Here is an 18,574-nt window from a genome sequence, read left to right as displayed (position 1 = left end):
TATCCCCGGGTGGATGGAGCTACACTTGATAAACCTGAGTTTCTTCATTACTAACTCTGTGTTCTTACATGAAATATTGTTTCCAGTTTTCCTAGCTAAAACTATTTACCCTTGCAGCCTTGAGCTGGGCCACCTTTTCTCATCATCTCTCTCAAATTCCCATGACTTGGGAAAGGTAAAAAATGACTGGGAAGGGCAGTGGTCAGTCCTGCGAACAAAAGATACCTCCTTCATATACACCAGATTTCCCAGTTCTCCCAGTGATAGCTGTAACAGCAAACCCTGATGTTTTCTCTTTGAGTAATACAATTTACTAATTGGAACTGGAATCTTAGTAACCAAACGTCTGATTTTCTTTGTTATAGATGTACCATTGGTGGTAACTGTTGAGTACATTCAGTAACAAAATAGCACCCTCCTTTCGTTAACCTGGGAGTACCCATGTCCGGTACATTTTGTTGCATGTCTGTTGTACAGGTGCTGCAAACATGCAGTTGGTAGAAGTCAAGGCCATCAAATCCTGGAAGCTTACAGGCCCGTTCTGCCCAAGTTCATGCTGCTCTTGAGCTGTGTTAGATGAATAACTAGCTGAATGTTCTTCATAGGCAGTAAGTGCATCCAAAAGCAGTTTCAAGCTCAAAAGCAGAAGCTAGTAATAACCTTGCTTGCTACTGTGATACACAGAGATCCAGATCATCAAAACTGTATTATAAACTATTCTCAGCTGCATATCTGTGTGTAACCTACCATCCTGTGTTGCAGCTGTTTCTAGATGGTAGTCTATCAACGTACCTTTTCATGAAGGGCTCTCTCTGTCCTCAGTATAAACTTCACTTAAAAAATAGCATCTATTACAAAGGAGAATCATTCATATTTGTACCTCTAGTATTCCAAGCAACTGAATTGGTTCAGCTACTACTCTTCTGATTTTTTGACAAAGGCCAATTGGAGGCAGCAGACAAACGTACCAAAATGGAACAAGAATTATTCATGTGTGGGTAATATAGCGAGTGAAAGAGTTTCCATAATAAAGTTGTGTACATTACAGTAGCCTTGAGATAGGACTGATTTCTTTCACAACAAGTTCTTCTGGTTTCGTGTGACTATTTAATATGCTTCTGTTTTCCAGAAAATAACTCCTGCTTTTACTCTGTGCTGTGAAGCTGGTATAGCAGGAGGTGCTATGGGCTGCGGGTCAGGAGATGGAACGTGTCTCTTGTATCAGTTCTCATTTCCCCTTCTGTGAGGTGTTACAGGAATTTTGCTGGTTGAGTAGTTTTGTTTATTGTTTGGTTTTGGTTTTTCTTACACTTCAAAGAAAGTGCATTTCAGTTTAAGTTATCCTTAAGAGGAAATTGGTGACTATTAGGTGAACAAACTTATTATTTTCTTATGTCTGTAAATGATACAAGTGAACAAGCTTTTGGGCAGCACCACTGAATGCAAATGCTTGCCTTTCTTTGTGTGTGTTGTAAATGTGGATGCTTTCTACATGATCATCCAGAAAAAATACATGTAAATATTCCTTTAACAGAGGTGAGCCTATGATGTTAATAAATAAATAAAAATCAATGAACCAAACACCTGCTGGCATAGAGTAGCTGTACATGGCTTTCTGTTTACTGTCTTTCTGTGTCATCTTTTGCCTCAGAGGGCTGTAAGTGATCAATGGTTTACAAGCACAAAGATAGATTCACTTATCCTAAAAAGCAGTTATCTCTAAAATGAAAGATACAGTGCTGGAGAATAAGATTCTCAAGTGAAGGAATGAATAACCATTTATTCATCTGAAACCACCAGTGCATGTATTTAATACCAGCAACGCATGGCTTTACTATCAAGTGAAAGCATGTATGTAACAGGTGCTAGCACTCAGGGTATAATACTTACCTGTGTATCCAGATCACTTCTAGTTTTCTTCCTGTGATGAGATTGTGAACGTTCTTTTTTGTTTTTGTAATTAAAGGGTGGAACAGATGGCAAAGACTTAAAGAGCTGTATTCATTAAATTAAAACAGAGAATGTTTCCACATTATAATTTAATATAATAGGATTTTGCTTCAGTGAAATAAAACTGTAGTGGCGAGTGCTTGGGAATGTTTACTATATGAAAAGCTTCACTGTTAAAAGATTTCACTGAGTCATGCTGTGAGTCTCTGCCAAATGCCAATCATATGACCAGCTCAGTTAAAGAGGGCGTTTCTTCATGCCGATATGTTTCCATTGCCACCCTACAGTGAACCTTTTTTTGACAGTACACCTGTGGGTTTATGTAACACCATAGGGACACACTGTGGCCTGATTGCATACGTTTAAAAAAGAGTAGATGCTAAGAAGCAAAAGCTGGCTGGCCTGGTATTAAGAATTGAGTAACAAATGGAGTTGGGTTTGATGTGATTTGAAAGGTAGAGTTAAGGCAGATAATCCAAATCAAACACGGATGTTGTTAGAAATTGGTGAATGTTTTGCCATTTTCAGGAATCAAGATGCTGCTCTCTGGATGGCAGCCAGTTTCAGAAGTTCAGTGAAGAAAGTTATTCATTTCTTTCTTTTTTAATTACTGTGGTTAAAATGAACAAAGTCTGGGCAGAGGCTGAGCAGCAGTGGGCACTGCTTGGCTTTCCTAAATCTAAAATATATTTACACTCAGTTATAAATATTTGAATGAAGCTGCATTTTGGGGATTTTATATATTACTGATTTTTTTTTTTTTTAATCCATGGGAAGTTACAGCAATTGTTTTGTACTGGCCCTTCTTTGTTCTAGCAAGCTCCAGCTTTAGATACAAAGTGTATCCTACACAACTCCGCCATGGTTAGCAACCAATACATTGCCTTCTGCACACAATGACTTTTCCTCTGATCATCAGGCACCGTGGCAGAGACACAATCATGATGGAAAATGCATCACAGAGAACACACTGACTCACAGTGGGCAAAGGTATTTCTGCTTCACCTCTTACTGCTGCTAAAACACACTGCAAATTAATCTGTCTCAGTGATTACCAAATCAGAAAGTCAAAGGGACACGCACACGTGCCACAGAAAGTTTGAGTTATGCTTCTCTTCACTAGAACGTGTTAAACTGCTGTTGTGCTGTGTGCAAATAGTTGAGAGGTCACAGAGGATTATGTGGACATTTATGTTTCATTCTGGCTTATGTGTGTTCAATGATATCAACAAAATTGTTTCCATCTTCAGTAATGCTGCATTTGCTTCAAAAACATACTGAAATAATGATACATTTGTTAAATGCACACCTTCATCTTTTACTGGGATCACAGTTTTTCAAATTTTCAGCATTCAAATACTGAAATATTATCTTGAATGTGATGAAGCTTCTTGGTACAATGTATGGAAATGAAGAACAGGATGGACCATAGTTTGAGAACCTGATGCATTCCATCTCTCTCAGAACAAAAGCAGAACAATACTTTAACATGGGTGGATTTTGTCAGGGAGCCTGATACTTGGTGCACCTCCTGCTACATGAAACAAGGAGAATTGCTCTCTTTCCTCCCAACCAGTTTTACTTTGTCAAGAAAGGTGAACGTCATCTGTATTTCATCTATAAACTCTTAATGGAGGAATATCCCCTACAATGGTTGTTTCTCACTTTTGCACTGAAATTTTTACCTTACTGTTTTCCCCCCTTAGAAAGGCTTCTGTTTTTGAGAAGCATTCACACAGTTAAAGACTATGTGGTGTTACTGAATGCTTTTTCCTTTGGCATCATATGGTCTTCAAACTGCAGTGAAATGCAGTCTGTGAGATAATTAGCAGCTGTATTCAAGTACCTCAAGGGAAGATTCGAGTTCTGAATTTTGAGTGGATGTTTGTATAGAATCATAGAATCATCAAGATTGGAAAAGACCTAAAAGATCATCCATTCCAACCGTTCACCTATTACTAATAGCTCCCACTAAACCATGTCCCTCAACACAATGTCCAGTCTTTCCTTGAACTTTGAATATGTTCCATGTAATTCTGTCTTGTCACAGTCTATATAGGTTTTCTGTAACAAGAATAGAAAAAAAGTAACCACTGAGCCTAAAATACTTATGCTGGGAAAATAACTATTTTGTCTCAACATCTGCCACATCTTCTCCATTAAATTTAGAGACCGCTGCTGAACAGAGCATTACAAAGTACAGCTTTTACTGTGTCAGAACTGCACTACCCCACAGACAATATGGGAGGAAATCTGCAGCACTTCAGAATAATGCTTGATGTAAGGAGCTCGTCTAACTCAGTCTCTGTTCCTTAAAATCAGTCTTTTCACTTGGAAGAGGTATCTCAGCAGTTGAGCAGCAGTGGCATGTTTTTAAACGGTCATTTATAGGCAATCAATACTTATTTTTTGTATTTTCTGCAGAAAAACAAACAATAATCATAGGAACTATGCCTTCAACTGCAACAGTAAGTGCCACAGATGTTTCTGTACAGGGTAGTTATTTCCAATTACTTGTAGAAGTACTACCCCCCTCTCTTTCCAGTTTTCTTCTTGTAAGGAGGTTCCTGCTTGCATTATGATTGCCCATTTCAATGGTGTCACGTTTGCTAACCGGGCAGAGCAGTGGAGGTGTGCAGCATGCAGACAAATCATAGTTTCCTGGTATCAAAGCACTTAGCAGAACTCATTTGATTATCATCTCTGTGTACCCTTTTAAAACGCTCCTTTTCAGTGCGGTTCTAAAAGAATGTCATTCTTCTGTGGGGAAAACATCACATTTTAATACCAATCCTAGCTAGCATTACCCATCAGTAGCTCTCAGGAGGCCTTTCAGAAGTCAGTACCACTTCACAGATGAGGAATGTGACGTGTTCAGCAATAAGATTACTTCATTCACCCCAAATCACTTCGGCCAGCAGCACAGCCAGGAAGGAGCATGATCCAGATGTCTCCTGGGCTACAGTCAGATCCAGTTTGCCGCTTTATATAAAATCTATTTTATTTTTTGATCTGCAGAATTTGCTCTGCCCACCATTCACGTCTTATCTTGGAGCCTCTGATGTACTGCTTTTCTTTGTGAGCTCTTCCAAGAATTCTCTCCCACCTTCCGAGCTGAGATGCAGTGAATTAAATCTGCTTTTCTCGGCTCCAACTCCAACCTGGAGCTCATCTGGGCTTTTTCTGGCTTTGGTTACATTAAGCCCCCATTTTCCTACTTACTTTGAGCCCTCAAAATAAATTTTGAGATAGGATTAAACAGGAATACGCATTAGTAGAGTAAGAGATTTTAAAAATAGCTTGGCATCTAAATCTCAATTTAATCTCTTATAATTGTCCCAGTATTTGAGTTCAAGGCCTGGAGATGTACCAGCTTAGTGCTGATAAAGAAGAGCTGTGTGTAGCATATACTCTTCATAAGGACAAATTTGTGAAGTATTCTAAACTGTTTATTACACACGGAAGTTCTCATTAACTACAGTAAATCTGCCTTCTTAGAGGGCCTGTGTGATTTTTCTCACCCGTGTGTGTGTGCTGCACACAGTGAATCTCAGCTCATGGAAAGAGCTGCTACTGTTTGTTTCTGTCAGTCAGCACTTGGTTAATCCTGCCACAGCACTGGCACTGCTCCTGCACAGACAGCCTGGCAGCAAGTCACAGGCCAGAGAGCAAAACCAAAAGGGCCACACAGCTCTTATACTTAAGTGTAACACAAAATGCAACATGAAATAAGAAGAAATTAAGATGTGCCCTAATTTTAATGGTATGATTTTTTTGTTCCTCCCACAAGTGCCCACTCATGTTTTTTCTGATCTTTCACTACTATACGGATTCCTCATTTGTTATGTATACTGATTTCTGTAGTATGTCATTAGTTCACAGTGCATTCAATTAATTTAGACATCAATATTGGAGAAACTTAATTAGAACATGAGTGTGGTATTATTCCTATGAAATTATTTGCTTCTTTTCCCACTAGATATTGAACGAGCCAAAGTCATTGTTTGGTGTTTCAGTGTGTGAAGCCACAACTGCAGTTTTATGAGCACACTGCCCTGCTTTCAGCAGCCTCTCTTTTCCCTGTGCCCTTTTTCCCTTTGCAGGCTATTGCTGCACCCATACCAAGTCTTTGTGAGGCTGTTGTGCAGGAAAGGGATCCAAGTTCAAAATATGCATCTTTGGTCACGTTATTCTAGTCAAGATCGAGTCCTTCACCAGATTCACTGCACAACTCCACCAACTATTTGACCAGCACAGCTTAGGGAAAGATGCGGGACCAGAAACAAGCATCAGCACTGCAAAAAAAGGAGAAAAAAATAATAAAAACAAACCCCCCAGACCAAGACATGAATCAAGCTGTAAGGAATGTCTGTTTTGAAGCAGTTTTGAAGTAAAGCTGCAGAACACTTTGTAGATGAAACGTGCTTAGTTGTTAGGATAAAAGGCTACAGCCAAAGCTAAAAGTGGCTTCTAATTATACCGAATAAACGTATACAGAATTAGACTGTGTGTGTTCTAAATAGGTTTTAAACAGTGAATATTTAAATACTAGATATTTAATAATAAATCATACTAAGTAAATATTTTTAAATCTTTCATGCCTGTCATCCTGCTCACCAGGGAACAGCTCACAAGTGTTCTTTAGGAGAAAAGGGGTTTCATGGCCAATGGTGGATCACTAACTGGGATTTTCTCACCGCACCATGCTGAAAATAGCTTTTAGGTAAGATATTCCTCCTAACTTTTTTTGTACATTAGCTTTACTTTTGTTAAGGATGCTGTGGCTGGAAAACCTAAAAACCAGAAATAGCTGCAGAGCCATTATCTGTCAAAATAGATTTGAAGTTTTGCACAGGAGAAAATTCCTTTTGTTCAAGCTGTACGGAAGATTTTTCACCTGGCAACTGGTTTCCCTTAAACTGACAAGACATTAAAACATGAACTAAAAATAATCATTTTGGCTATTTCAGTTCAGGAAATTTCTGAGACTCGTTTTTCTAACTGAGTGTTATTACAGTCATGAAGGACTCCCACGTATGTAGCAGTCGTGTTTACAGCTATGGCTTCTGAACATGCCCTGGGGTTTCTGATGCTGAAAGTAAGCTTGCAGTGTTAATATATCCTTCTTAGAAATGGTCACAGAGATTTCATCCTCATCCGTTCACTGACAGCCCAAAGACACCCAGTTGTTTCAGAGGCAGGACCAGGCTCTACAGCCACTCCTGCTGGCCGGCCAGCTGAGCACAGGGCATGAGGTTCCTAGTGAGCCAGTATTGCCAGGGAGCTGTACAGACAGCACGCCGAAATGTGAGTAGTGCTGTGTGTTACCGCATACAGAAACAAACCCACGTCGGTTTGCAGTCTATAGGAGTCACTTGAACTTATATCTGTTCATTTCAAAGGTGCACACTGCTGGGTTATAAAGAATTTTCATCTGGTGCTGTTCAGTTTCTCTTCTCTACTTAAATTCTCTTTTATTTATTTATTTATTTATTTTGCTGTCCCACCTCCTTCAATATCATCTGGGATGTCTGGATCTTATTCTATTGCTGTGTAACCTAGTTCACTCTTTTTTGGCTCATCTTACCGAATTGGTACAGGGTCTTGATGGAAGGTGAGTTATTATTTTAGCTCCCAGTTCTAGGGTAGGTAAGGGCCCTAGAGCTTTATCTAATTATGCTGGAGAAAATATTCCCTTTAGGAGCAGGCTGCTGGCTGCAGACTGTCCCAGAATACTCCTCTGCTTTGTTAGATGGGGTTATGAATGGACTCTCAGAGTAGCTGTGGCAATGATACACCAATGCAAGATTTGTTCAGCTCCCCTTTCTCTCTAGAGCCAATATCTTTATTTCCAGATTGCATTTGTGTATGCTGCACTTCTTTTTAAGCTTCACATGCACAAGAAAAGACTGAAGTTCCTATAGTTGTGCTTATTAAGTGAAAAAGGCCAGGTGAGAAGGGTAGGAACCCTATACCAACAGAGGCATTCATCCTTCACTAATTCAGAACTTCTGATTTAAGCATTTATTTCTTGCTTAAGTAGAATCACCTGAAGCATTTTCTGATGGTCTCTGTTCCTCTCCCTTCATCATTCAGATGAAGAACAGACTCTTCTAACCTACCTAAATAAATGAGATGGCTGAAATAGATGGGTTAATACCCCTGTTAGTACCAAAAAATCTTGTCATAATTCTGAAAGATTATCCTCCATCCATCAATTTCCACTGTTGCTTTCAGCTGCCACAGCTTTATAATGGCAGCCAGTTCTGAAGTGAGTCACTGTGTAATGTCCCTTCATGCTGTCTGTTCTCCTAAAAGAAACCCAAATAAACACAACTAAGCCAAAACCAAATCAGTCCTGCAGGAAGTTCTCTAAATGTTTGTGACAGGATTTTGAAGGGTTAAAAATGCTTCTGAGGAATCCTAACAGCATAACAGATTGGCTATTTTACTTTCACTCATACAGTTCAATTTAAAGCTGCATTTCAAGTAAAAAACATAATTGTTCCAACTGGACACCTTCTGAAAATGTATCTGTGATTCAGTCAACACATCCTCACATCCCCAAGAGAAACGACTTCAGAGACTCAGGCAGATTTCTCACTAGGACATCAGATTTTAAAGGGCACAAGAGAACCAGGCAGAATTATCCTGTAGTGCCCTCTGAGCAGCTCAGCAGCCTTTCTGCAAATGCTGCCATTCAGCCACTGAAGGAGATCTTGGCTGCCAGCCTTTGATTTCTGTGTTCCCCATGAATGAATGAGGACCTTCATTTCGCTTGCTATGGCCAGTGTAAGTGCATCAGAAAAGCCTGCTGGTGAAGGCTGCACTGGGCTGTGCTAAACAAGCACTTTGTATTTGTTGTTTGAGTTTTTGTGGCGCTAATAGCGATGCCTGGTAGCACCACTAGCATTGTGGGTTTGTAGATGAGATCTTTATCGTTTCTTTTAAGATCTAATGAATAAGCTTTCTATGTGTTAGGGTACATTTTAGGTACGCTTTTAAAAATGAAGCGGAATGAGATATTAAAAAAAGAAAGTGCATCACAACTGCATTAATCGTCCTCCATCTGCTCTCTCTCAAATCTTTTTATGTCAGGAAATTGCCTATTGGATTTTTTATTTTTCTTAATGGATGTGGATGTGGCAAAGCCCAAATCCATTTCCCTTCCCACTGATATCGGGGGAAACAAGATTCAGTGTCTGAACAGAACCTTTTTTGTAGAACCACTAGCATCTCTGAGTGCAATTCAGTGAATATGGTGCCTGTGACATCAGTCAGTTTCAATGAGCTGGATGGATCTTTATGGCACAGTGGACGGGCATTTCTGCTCCTGAATCTCTTTGGCACCTCTGAAATTCCCAGCTTCTCTAACTATCAATTTCTGATGCTCTACATGTGTGGATGTTCCCAATGAAGCTGGCTGTGTTACCATATGAGCTAAGGCTGTGGGCTGTAATGGAATGGGATTTAGATTAATTAGAGTACTTTACAAAGCAGCATTGACACATTCAGCTGTACCAATAGGAAAAATAATGTGTTCTGAAATATATTGTCTTCTTCTGGTCACATTCACGTGTTTCTGCCCAGAGGGTGGTGGGGTCTCTTTCTCTAGAGAGATTCCAAACCCATCAGGGTGTTTCTCCTGCAGGTCCCCAGCTCTAAGGGGTTGGGTTGGATCTGCAGACATCCCTTCCAGCCCTCACAATTCGGTGTGACTCTGTGCTTTACAACGCCGACATATCGCTCCACAAGGAAGTGTCTGCAGACAATCCCTGCTCTGTTTGTGGCACCGGGCGGCGCATTGCTGTGACATCACAGGCGACTCTCGGAGGGCGCCCCCCAGCGGCCGGGCGGTCCCATAGCACGGCGCCGCCTGCGGGTTCTACAATGTGGGTCTGCAATGTGGGTCTGCAATGTGGGTCTGGGGGCTGCACGTCGAGGCCATCAGCTGCATTCCAGTCCTTGCCAGGCAAAGAATTAAGCACTCGGGTGAGGTCCCCGTAGGGCTCAGCACTCGCAGGCTCCGTCCAAAAGTAACTCAGCATCGATGCTTTTCGAGCGCTTGGACAGCAGGGGGTGAGACGGGCAGGATGAGCGCGGTGTTTGTCTCTCGCTGCAGGATGAGGATGGCGCCGGCTGCGACCTGCTGACAACACCTGAAGGAACGTGGGCTCGCTGTTCTGCGCCGAGCTGCCGGGACGGGGCTCCAGGAGGAGTCGGTGCTGCTGCCATGCTCGGGACAGCACGACCCAGGTCCGGAGCCGGGCTGTGCTCTTTGTTCCCGCTCAGAGCCGCTTTGAGCACCAGCCCCGGCCGGCACTTAGAACAAACAACCCGCCCCAGCTCAGCACAAGCTCCCGGCGCAGCACAAAGTCCTGATTGCGGGACGAGGCGCTTCCCCGGACGGCGCGTTGTGCCGCCCATACAGCGCAGTGCCGAGCCGAGCCGAGCCGAGCCCAGCGCTCCGCCCTCCTTCCCCGCCCGCCCCCACGACGTCGTCCGGCCCCGCCCGGCGCGGAGGGAGCCGCCATTGCGGGTTGTTTGTGTGGAGGCGGTGCTGCGGCCGGGGCACGGTGCTCCGCCGCCATCATGTCCACCCCGGCGCGGCGCAGGTTGATGCGGGACTTCAAGAGGTGAGAGGAGCGGGGCCGGGCTGGGGGCTGTGCTGGGTGACGGGCGGGTGACGGGCGGCCTCCATGCTCCGCACAACCGCCGCGGCCTCCGCCCGCCCTTCCCCCGGCTCCTCCGGGCGACCCTCCCGCGGTGCCGGCGGCTCGAGGCGCTGCGGGCGGTGCTGCAGAGCCGTTCCGCCTGTAACGGGCGCCGTGCGGCCGGCGGTGGTTCCCCGGGGCCGGTTCTGTTTCCTCCCATCCCCCCGGGGCGGCCGGGGGCGCCTGAGGTGAAAGTTGGGGCGGCAGCTCCGGCCGTGGCCGTGCTGTGTGTGTGTGTGTGTGTGAGTGTCTGTGTGTGTGTGTGTGTGTGTGTGTGTGTGCTAAATATGCACACACATAAGCGCAGCAATTAGCGAGAGCTTCGTTCCCCGCATGTAAGAACCGAAATGCCCTTTAATGTTGCTGTGCGCATGCGGTTCTGCACCAGCTTTTCCATCCCGAGTCTTGTATAACACACACCGAGTGTCCGGAGCTGCCATTCGCCCCTTGTTTGTGTTACCGTTATAAGGGCTGCCTTATTTCCTATGGCAGCTGTGGATGCGGTCAGCGCTGGGAGCGGAGGGAAAGCGGGGCGGGGGTTGTTGTTATGTGTGTAAATGTCACCGCTCCGTGTTTCCTCCTCAGCCCGAGGTGACTCAGCTCGGGTCGGGGCTCCGGGCAGGTCCCGCTCCATCCCAGCACCGGGCTGCCTTCATCTCGTTGGGCTGTGCAGGGCCGAGCAGTGTTTATGGACAGCGAATAGACCTTTCCTTGTGATTTTGTGATCTTGGAAGGGCTGGCTTGATAATCCTAAAGCTGAAGGTGGAGAATACATTGAAGAGCATGCATAGCAAAACATGGAACACACTCCCATTTTGTTATCAGATATTCAACCTCTTTAGTACCCAAACATACATAACTATCTCATGTCCATTTTTCCCCTCCCTCCTTCCCCCCGGTTATATTTTTGTTCAGCCTTGTGTTACTCTTACCTCATTGTGAAGCAGCAGGCTGTGCTGTGAGCTCTGATTCACTTGGTTAAATATAAACTCCTTTTGCATCTTGTAATTGCCAGGAGTAGTGGAGAGGGAGCAGTGTCTCGTACCACCTCATTAAACCAACAGAGAAATGTTAATTATCCTATATTTGTGTATAGTTATGTATAAGCATTGTCTGTGTGTAGGTATGGTTAGAAAAGGGCTCACAAATATCCCATTTTCCCTAATTCTTACTGACTTTTAGGCCCTGTTCAGACCAGCCTGGCATTCAGCCCTTGCCACAACCTGTAGTTATTTAGACCTTTTGACAGCGGGGTGTGTGAGCTCTTAAAACAGCTCTAAAACCCGAAGCCGTCCTCCTGATACATTTATCAGGCAAAGTGCTGGGGCATTATTACCAGCGTGCAGTCTGCCATGGAAGAAAACACATTCCTGCTCTCCCTGACCAAAATAGTAGGTGGTTTATGCTGTTCAAATTAAGCTGTCTGGACTGCATGTGCTCACAGAGCAGGGATGTAAACACAGTCCGCAGGGGATCTGGATTGCGAGCAGGCAGAGCCCAGCTGCCAGCCTGGCTGTGCAGGCAGCGTCATTGCTGGTGTCCGTGTACAGGAGCAGCTGTACTCGCTGTCAGGGGTGGACACAGAGGCACGGGGGGACTTGCAGGCGTCGCTGCTGGCAATGTGCCTGGGTCAGCCCTGAGTCAGTGTGCACAAACAGGCTGAAACTGACTTAGAGTTTGTCCTTCATTCTGTAGGGCTTCCAGTGAGGGTTTGTTCTTAGTGTCATTGTGCTGTGCGGTCAGATCTCATGTTAACACTGAACAATTGCTTCAAAGTGAGGGCAGTTGCTTCATTCTCTTTCTTCTTGCATGATTCAGGCATGTGCAGTGGATGGGAGCTGTCACAGAAGGATCTGCCCAGGCAGTCCCCAGTGCTGTGGGAGGTTCCTGCTTTATGTTGTTCCAGGGTCTGATCCTTTAGCAGAAACACACAGAATGGGCAGAAGGAGGGAATCTGGGTCCTATTATTTAGTTAGAGTCTATATTCATCTTGGCATGAGTTAATGCAGCGTTCAGTAGGCGACATGCTTTTCCCTAGTCCAAGGATTAAGGATCTAAAAGGAATTTTAAATGCTCCCACTACTGCTTTGGAGACAAATATTGACATTTGCTGAACTGCTATCAGGGAACAGTACAAAGGTTTCCCGTTGCTGCCTCTTCCCTTTTGAAGCAGTCAGCTCACCAGCCAGAGCAGGCTTATACCAAATTTAGCTGCATCATGCACAGACTTAGGGATGCAGGAAAAGCTCAGTTGACAGTTCTTTGCCCTTAGTTCCAGTATGTCCTGTCAGTGTTGTCGTGCTGTGCTCAGCTCCTGTTTCTGGCTGTGGTTTATCCTCTGTCTCAGTGTGGCAGCCAGCAGCAGTTCCTTGCTCTGCTCCTCCTCAGCCATCTGGGTGTCACTGCACATCCATCCCAGCTATATGTAGTGCTTTACAGCATTGATACTTACAGTTCTTTGCACACCTGCCTCAACCTGCTGGGCTGTCATAGCGTGTTGATGTAACACAGGAGCAAATCTCGGTGTCTTTGCTAACCTGCATGTAACACTTTGTCTGTTTCGATGATGTGGGATGAGAAAAGGTTTGTAAAAAGGTGGATGTTGCTACTGAATCAGACTTGCAGGTGGAAGCATTTCACTTACGTAAGGCTTGCTGTTCTATATTTGTCATTTCTAGACTGCAAGAAGACCCTCCTGTGGGTGTCAGTGGTGCACCATCTGAGAATAATATAATGCAGTGGAATGCGGTGATATTTGGGTAAGAGATTTTGCTCACTATCACATCCCTTTCTTTGGGGGGAGGGAGGTGGGGGATGGTCTTTTTTATAATGTCCTTATTTTTTTACCTTAGTGAATGTAAAGTCAGGAAATGTACAGAGATGACCAAGTGTGCAATCACAGTAAGAGGCTGCTTTCAGGGGTAATAAGGAACGTCTAGGGAAAAAATATATATATATATTCACTGTCTTTTTTTTCTTTTAATGATGTTTGCATGTGGCTCAATAAATAGAAGAGGTTTTATAGGAGCCGAGTTATGAGAAAGCAGGCTGGCTCTTTAAAGGTACATAAGAGCGCCACATGTTCTTGGCCATCAAATCCAGATGCATTGGCAGTGTTTGGATTGATTCCCGGTACAATGAGGCACAGGTTCCATCTAGGAAGTTACGTTGTGTGTCCTCCAGAAGAGGAACCCTGGTAATATCCTTTCATAAACATGAAGTCAGCTTACTAACAAACTCCTCGTTAATTCAGCTCTAGTCTGAAACGTGGCACTTGCACTGCTTGGGGTGATAATAATTAAGCAGGTATCTTCACTATCAGATTGACTATGGGGAAGTCTGCTGGAAGTGACAAAGCTCCCAGAGGCTGCCTTTGGAGACTTCCCTAATACCTGTACGATTGTCTCTATGTCTGTCTTGAGAATAAGGAATAATATGCATGTTTGAAGTGAATGTTTTTAACTGGAGTTTATGTTTTGTAACCTTGCAGCCCAGAAGGGACGCCTTTTGAAGATGGTAAGCAGCACATTTCTATATTCCCTGTCGTTCTTGTGAATATTGTCAGTATTAACATTATTCTGCTCTAGTATTACGTAGGTTGGAATAGTCTAAACAAGCAAAGACTGATGGTTCAAGGTCAGGTTAGCTACAAAAATACTGTATATCTGTGTAAGCGGTGTCTTGCTGTAGTGGTCGATGGTGAGTTACAAAGCTATGAGGCCATGCTTATACCAAGACCTGTTTAGACACAGCACATTTGAGCTCTTGGTGGGGGATGTTAGTCTAATGCTGCCAGATGTGTTTTCACATCTCTGCAGCTATGCTCAGCAATATAGCTGAGCAGGATGCCTTCCTGGCTTCATCTTTGTGGCATGTTTGATTCATTTCTGTTCTTCTAACTAAGAGCAGGTGAAAAATGTTGAATTGTTCTGAAAATAGAACTCAGTGAGAGGGGGGAATACCAGATCTGTACATAAGCATGAAAGTTGATGTGTAATGAATCTCCCCATGGCGTATGAGGAGTAATGAGTTTAATAATTATAGCGTTATTGCAGTAATCAGCAGCAGATGGGTTTTTCTCTGTGTTGGGTTGGAGGAGTACAGTAAATTATTCACTGATCCGTAATAAAGGTTTTCAGTGAATCAGTCATGAGCTCCAAAGACTGAGATTGCTGATGATGGAATTCCAGTTTTTGCTTGCTGGCACCACAGGGCCTTCTTAATGAAACACCTTAAAGTCACTGAAGTCTGTAGTACAGGCATATTTGGTCACAGGGAAAAGGGAGGGATGGCAGTGGGGTGATTGATGTTGGATATAAGCTGCTTTCCCTGTGTGTACAGTGAGTCTCAATGCTTGGACCTTGCTGCTGCTGTTTTTATTGCTGTTAGTAATTATTAGTTCTGTAGTTCCATTATCATTTGAAATATGTGAAAAGAAAGCAAACTTCATGTGATTTGTTTGCATAATGGTGGGAAGAAATATTAATTATGGAGTGCACGAATTAACTTGCCTTGTTTGGTCCTGGTGCATTTTTTGTTGGTGGTCATCTGACTGTATCTATGTTTCTTTGGACAGGTACTTTCAAACTAGTAATAGAATTTTCAGAAGAATATCCAAACAAACCTCCAACTGTTAGGTTTTTATCAAAAATGTTCCATCCAAATGGTGAGTAAATAATTTTTATTTAACCGTAATACCTACTAACTATTATGGTGTGGTCATGTACTCTGCAGAGCTCCAGAATGCTTAACGGTTTGCTCTGTGCTCTGCTACCTGCTAAGTGCTTGTCTCAGGATGATGGAAGAACTCAGCGTTGCGGTGCTGTTAAGTAGCAGCTATCTGTCTCTTTCCAATCAATGTGACAACAAAATCTGTAAGCATTTTCAGCTATGGCTGCACTTAGTTGGCCTAAAGGGGCAATCCTGCTCCAGGTTCCTGCCCCCTTCCATTTAACAGCACTTTTATCTGTGTAGACACATCATGAATCCAAGCAGGGAACTGATGGTGCCAAATGTTACTTGTTTCTGTCAGGTGAGAGCTCGGCCAAGCTGACCTGCATGGGGTTTCCTGTGCTAAGCAGCGCTGGCAGTGGGAGGCAGGCGAGAAAGTGCACTCCTAGGGGAGAGCAAAGGGGAGGGGGCTGCCCCCACCTCAGTGGGAGGGCAGCCATGGTGTGCTGTGCTTCTCACTCCAGCTGTCCATAGCTTTTATCTGATTGTTGGATGCAGAAAACATAAACCACGCCTCTCTTTCCCAATCCCCTCTGTTACAAAGGGTTGTAGATTCAGTTCAAGGGTTTGGAGCATGAACCCATTTCAGCACTTTCTGTAGCTTGAGCCCTCCTTGAACAGAGGCTGGCTTTAATCACAGTTCTGTGGCTTAGGCAGTATTCATAGGCAATACTCTCTAACCATTCATCTGTCACATAACAAGAAATCCAATATGCTTCTGACCATTTTGTTTTATTCTATTTCGTTACTGGGATGCACAGGCTAGAAAAACAGCATGTAGAAGTTTGCATGACAAATCTCAGTTTCCTACAGGCTCTTATATTCAGACAGAAGTACTATTTCAGGCAGGCAGTGTTTCCTATTGTCTGCCTTAGCGTCCTTCCTAGTGTGTGAAAACACAGTGCTGAGTTTCCCCATGCAGTGCATGATGACTGAGCTCCTGGGCTGGCGCAGTGCATTCCATGCCTGCAGCAAATGTCTCTGCTTGCTCAGAGCCATTACGTCGACTTGAATCCGGGCCAAGCACACGGGAGGAGCAAGAAGCTCCATCTCGGTCTACCTGTTCCTGTGCTATTGCCAGAGTTTGTGGACCTTCCTTCACTTCCTCTTAGGTGTTTTGTTACTTCCAGTAATACATCTCCTTCAAAATACCAGCTATCGAATTACATAAGATAGTCAGCCATAGCTGCTATAATCTGTCCTACAGCATTTTTTGAATGCAGGCCAAATTGATATGGTAGTTCATGCTTGAACTGTATTAAATGAATGGAATGTGAGAGAAGTCTGATAAATGGTGACTGATGTGTGTGTTGTGTCCACAGTTTACGCGGATGGCAGCATATGTTTAGATATTCTTCAGAACCGGTGGAGTCCAACATACGATGTTTCATCTATTTTAACATCAATTCAGGTAACTTTAAATCTGCTGTAGCAGTTAAGGATGTTGTTACAAGTCTGTTTTAGAGAATACACAGCTCAGTGACAAAACTGGTGGGTACTTCTGTCCAGGAACTTCCAATACTTGCAGGCAGAGCAATAGCTTCTTTGATCAAATAAACAGAAAGTGCTGACCCATGTAATTACTGATTCTCAGCTGCAAAATGGCCATTGGATAATTTTCCCAAGAAAACAGATTTGGGAAGAAGGGCAGTCAGGTAATTTGTGTAATGTAACATTTGAAACCATTTCACAAAGCCTTGGTCTGTCACTTCAGGTGCTGCTGAAATCTGCTTTACTTGGCTTAAAAAGAAATGATTTGGCACATTGAAAGTTAACTCTTTTTTTTCCCCTCCTGGATGAATGTTTTGATATATCTACAATGAGGTTTGTAGAAGTGACTTACGCCTCTCTTTGGTCCTGCATGACGTTAGCGGTGTAAATGCCAAATAATCAGCTGGTGTCATACTACAAACTGGCACAAATGGCCGTGTGTCTGTTTGTAAGGACATGAGGAGCCTAACAATGTATACAGTGCTAACGTACATAGAATGTATAGCTGGAAGTTCAGCTCCATTAGGGGTGCCTCATCTTAGCTTTAATGTGTTTTATTGTGTTTTGTTTTTTAAGTGGGCTCTCCCGCATCATGTTTGCTTCCTGAAGCATTAGATAAGAAAGTTGTTGTTTTTCTCTGTTCTATAAACCGTTGTCTTGTCTCACTTCTTGTTTGTCCCTTTTTTCCAGTCTCTGCTTGATGAACCTAATCCAAACAGCCCAGCAAACAGTCAGGCAGCACAGCTTTACCAGGAGAACAAACGTGAATATGAGAAAAGAGTTTCAGCTATTGTCGAACAAAGTTGGAATGATTCGTAACAGCCGCTTCGTTGCTCTCCATCCTCGTAATCATTATGTACAATTTAACTCTCCATAGAAAGGCTACCAAGAATTTCAAGTGCCACAGCTCTAAGAATTTGCATACAAACTCATTTGCAAACAGAATTAAGCCCTCCAGTTTAGGAAACATAAAAGCTTGTGTATCTTGATTAACGTACTTCTTATTGCATGGTATGAACTAAGTTATTGCTACATAAATTTGTAATATATCCTGTTTGTATTTTTTTTCCAAGTGTATAATGTTGGTGTGGAATTTTCATGACAGAATATACACATTTTGTAAATCTGTACTTTTTCAAATATCGAATGCCTTATTTTTGAATCCTTTAGATTTTTAAATTGGAGAAAAGCACTTAACAAAGTTTTTATATATAAATATTTCATGTAAAACTGTTAAATACATAACCTCAGCGCAAGACACTCTTCTCTCATTCTGTATCTCTTTCCAAAGGCTCATTTTGAGCCCATTTTCCCCTTGGCTACATGCCGGTTATACCGTGCACTTTAAAACCAGCAAAGTGGATCCCTGATGTAGCTGCCACCCCTGTGCTATCCCTGCAGCTGCAGCTGCCTTTGGCTCGGTTCCGTGTTCCTCAGTTGTATGAGAAAGAGAAGTGTTGGCAGCTGCCACTTTGTGAATGGGGAAACGTAACTATTTGGCTGTAAGTTCCAGCACAAAGCAGGCCCTGCATCACCACGCTTTGGTAAGGACGTGTGCTGTGTGTTTGGTAAGGACGTGTTCTGTTCTTCAGGGAAATTGTATTTTACCAAACTGTCAATTACTGTCAGCTCAATCTGGCTTCTGTCCATATATTGACGCTGTAACATAGGCCTGTAGATCCTCTAAC

General features: G+C 43.3%; 1 protein-coding gene and 1 long non-coding RNA gene across 2 annotated transcripts; one reads left to right on the top strand and one right to left on the bottom strand.

The window, feature by feature from the left end:
- Nucleotides 1-10,467: 10,467 nt before the first annotated feature.
- Nucleotides 10,468-18,146, top strand: UBE2B (ubiquitin conjugating enzyme E2 B). The gene is made up of 6 exons (XM_015875883.3): nt 10,468-10,586; nt 13,343-13,423; nt 14,155-14,180; nt 15,241-15,330; nt 16,718-16,806; nt 17,577-18,146. Exons 1-6 carry the CDS (start codon nt 10,543-10,545, stop codon nt 17,703-17,705), a joined length of 459 nt encoding a protein of 152 aa, XP_015731369.2. The 5' UTR covers nt 10,468-10,542; the 3' UTR covers nt 17,706-18,146.
- Nucleotides 11,248-11,684, bottom strand: LOC146752280 (uncharacterized). The gene is made up of 2 exons (XR_014940735.1): nt 11,597-11,684; nt 11,248-11,420 (listed from the first exon to the last, which is right to left on the bottom strand). It is a non-coding gene; the product is annotated as an uncharacterized LOC146752280 (long non-coding RNA).
- Nucleotides 18,147-18,574: the final 428 nt, after the last annotated feature.

This window comes from Coturnix japonica, unplaced genomic scaffold (assembly GCF_054131305.1).
Source record: "Coturnix japonica strain WE unplaced genomic scaffold, WE-NBRP24 Scf048, whole genome shotgun sequence".
NCBI lineage: Eukaryota > Metazoa > Chordata > Aves > Galliformes > Phasianidae > Coturnix > Coturnix japonica.
Note: the sequence above shows the minus strand (reverse complement) of the source record. Positions and strands in the feature narration are given on the sequence as shown.

Excerpts from the sequence above, each read along its gene's own strand:
- UBE2B (XM_015875883.3), top strand. The coding sequence starts at position 10,543 with ATGTCCACCCCGGCGCGGCGCAGGTTGATGCGGGACTTCAAGAG. Across the intron at positions 15,331-16,717 it reads AAAAATGTTCCATCCAAATG|TTTACGCGGATGGCAGCATA; the intron begins GTGAGTAAATAA and ends TTGTGTCCACAG. Across the intron at positions 16,807-17,576 it reads CTATTTTAACATCAATTCAG|TCTCTGCTTGATGAACCTAA; the intron begins GTAACTTTAAAT and ends CCTTTTTTCCAG.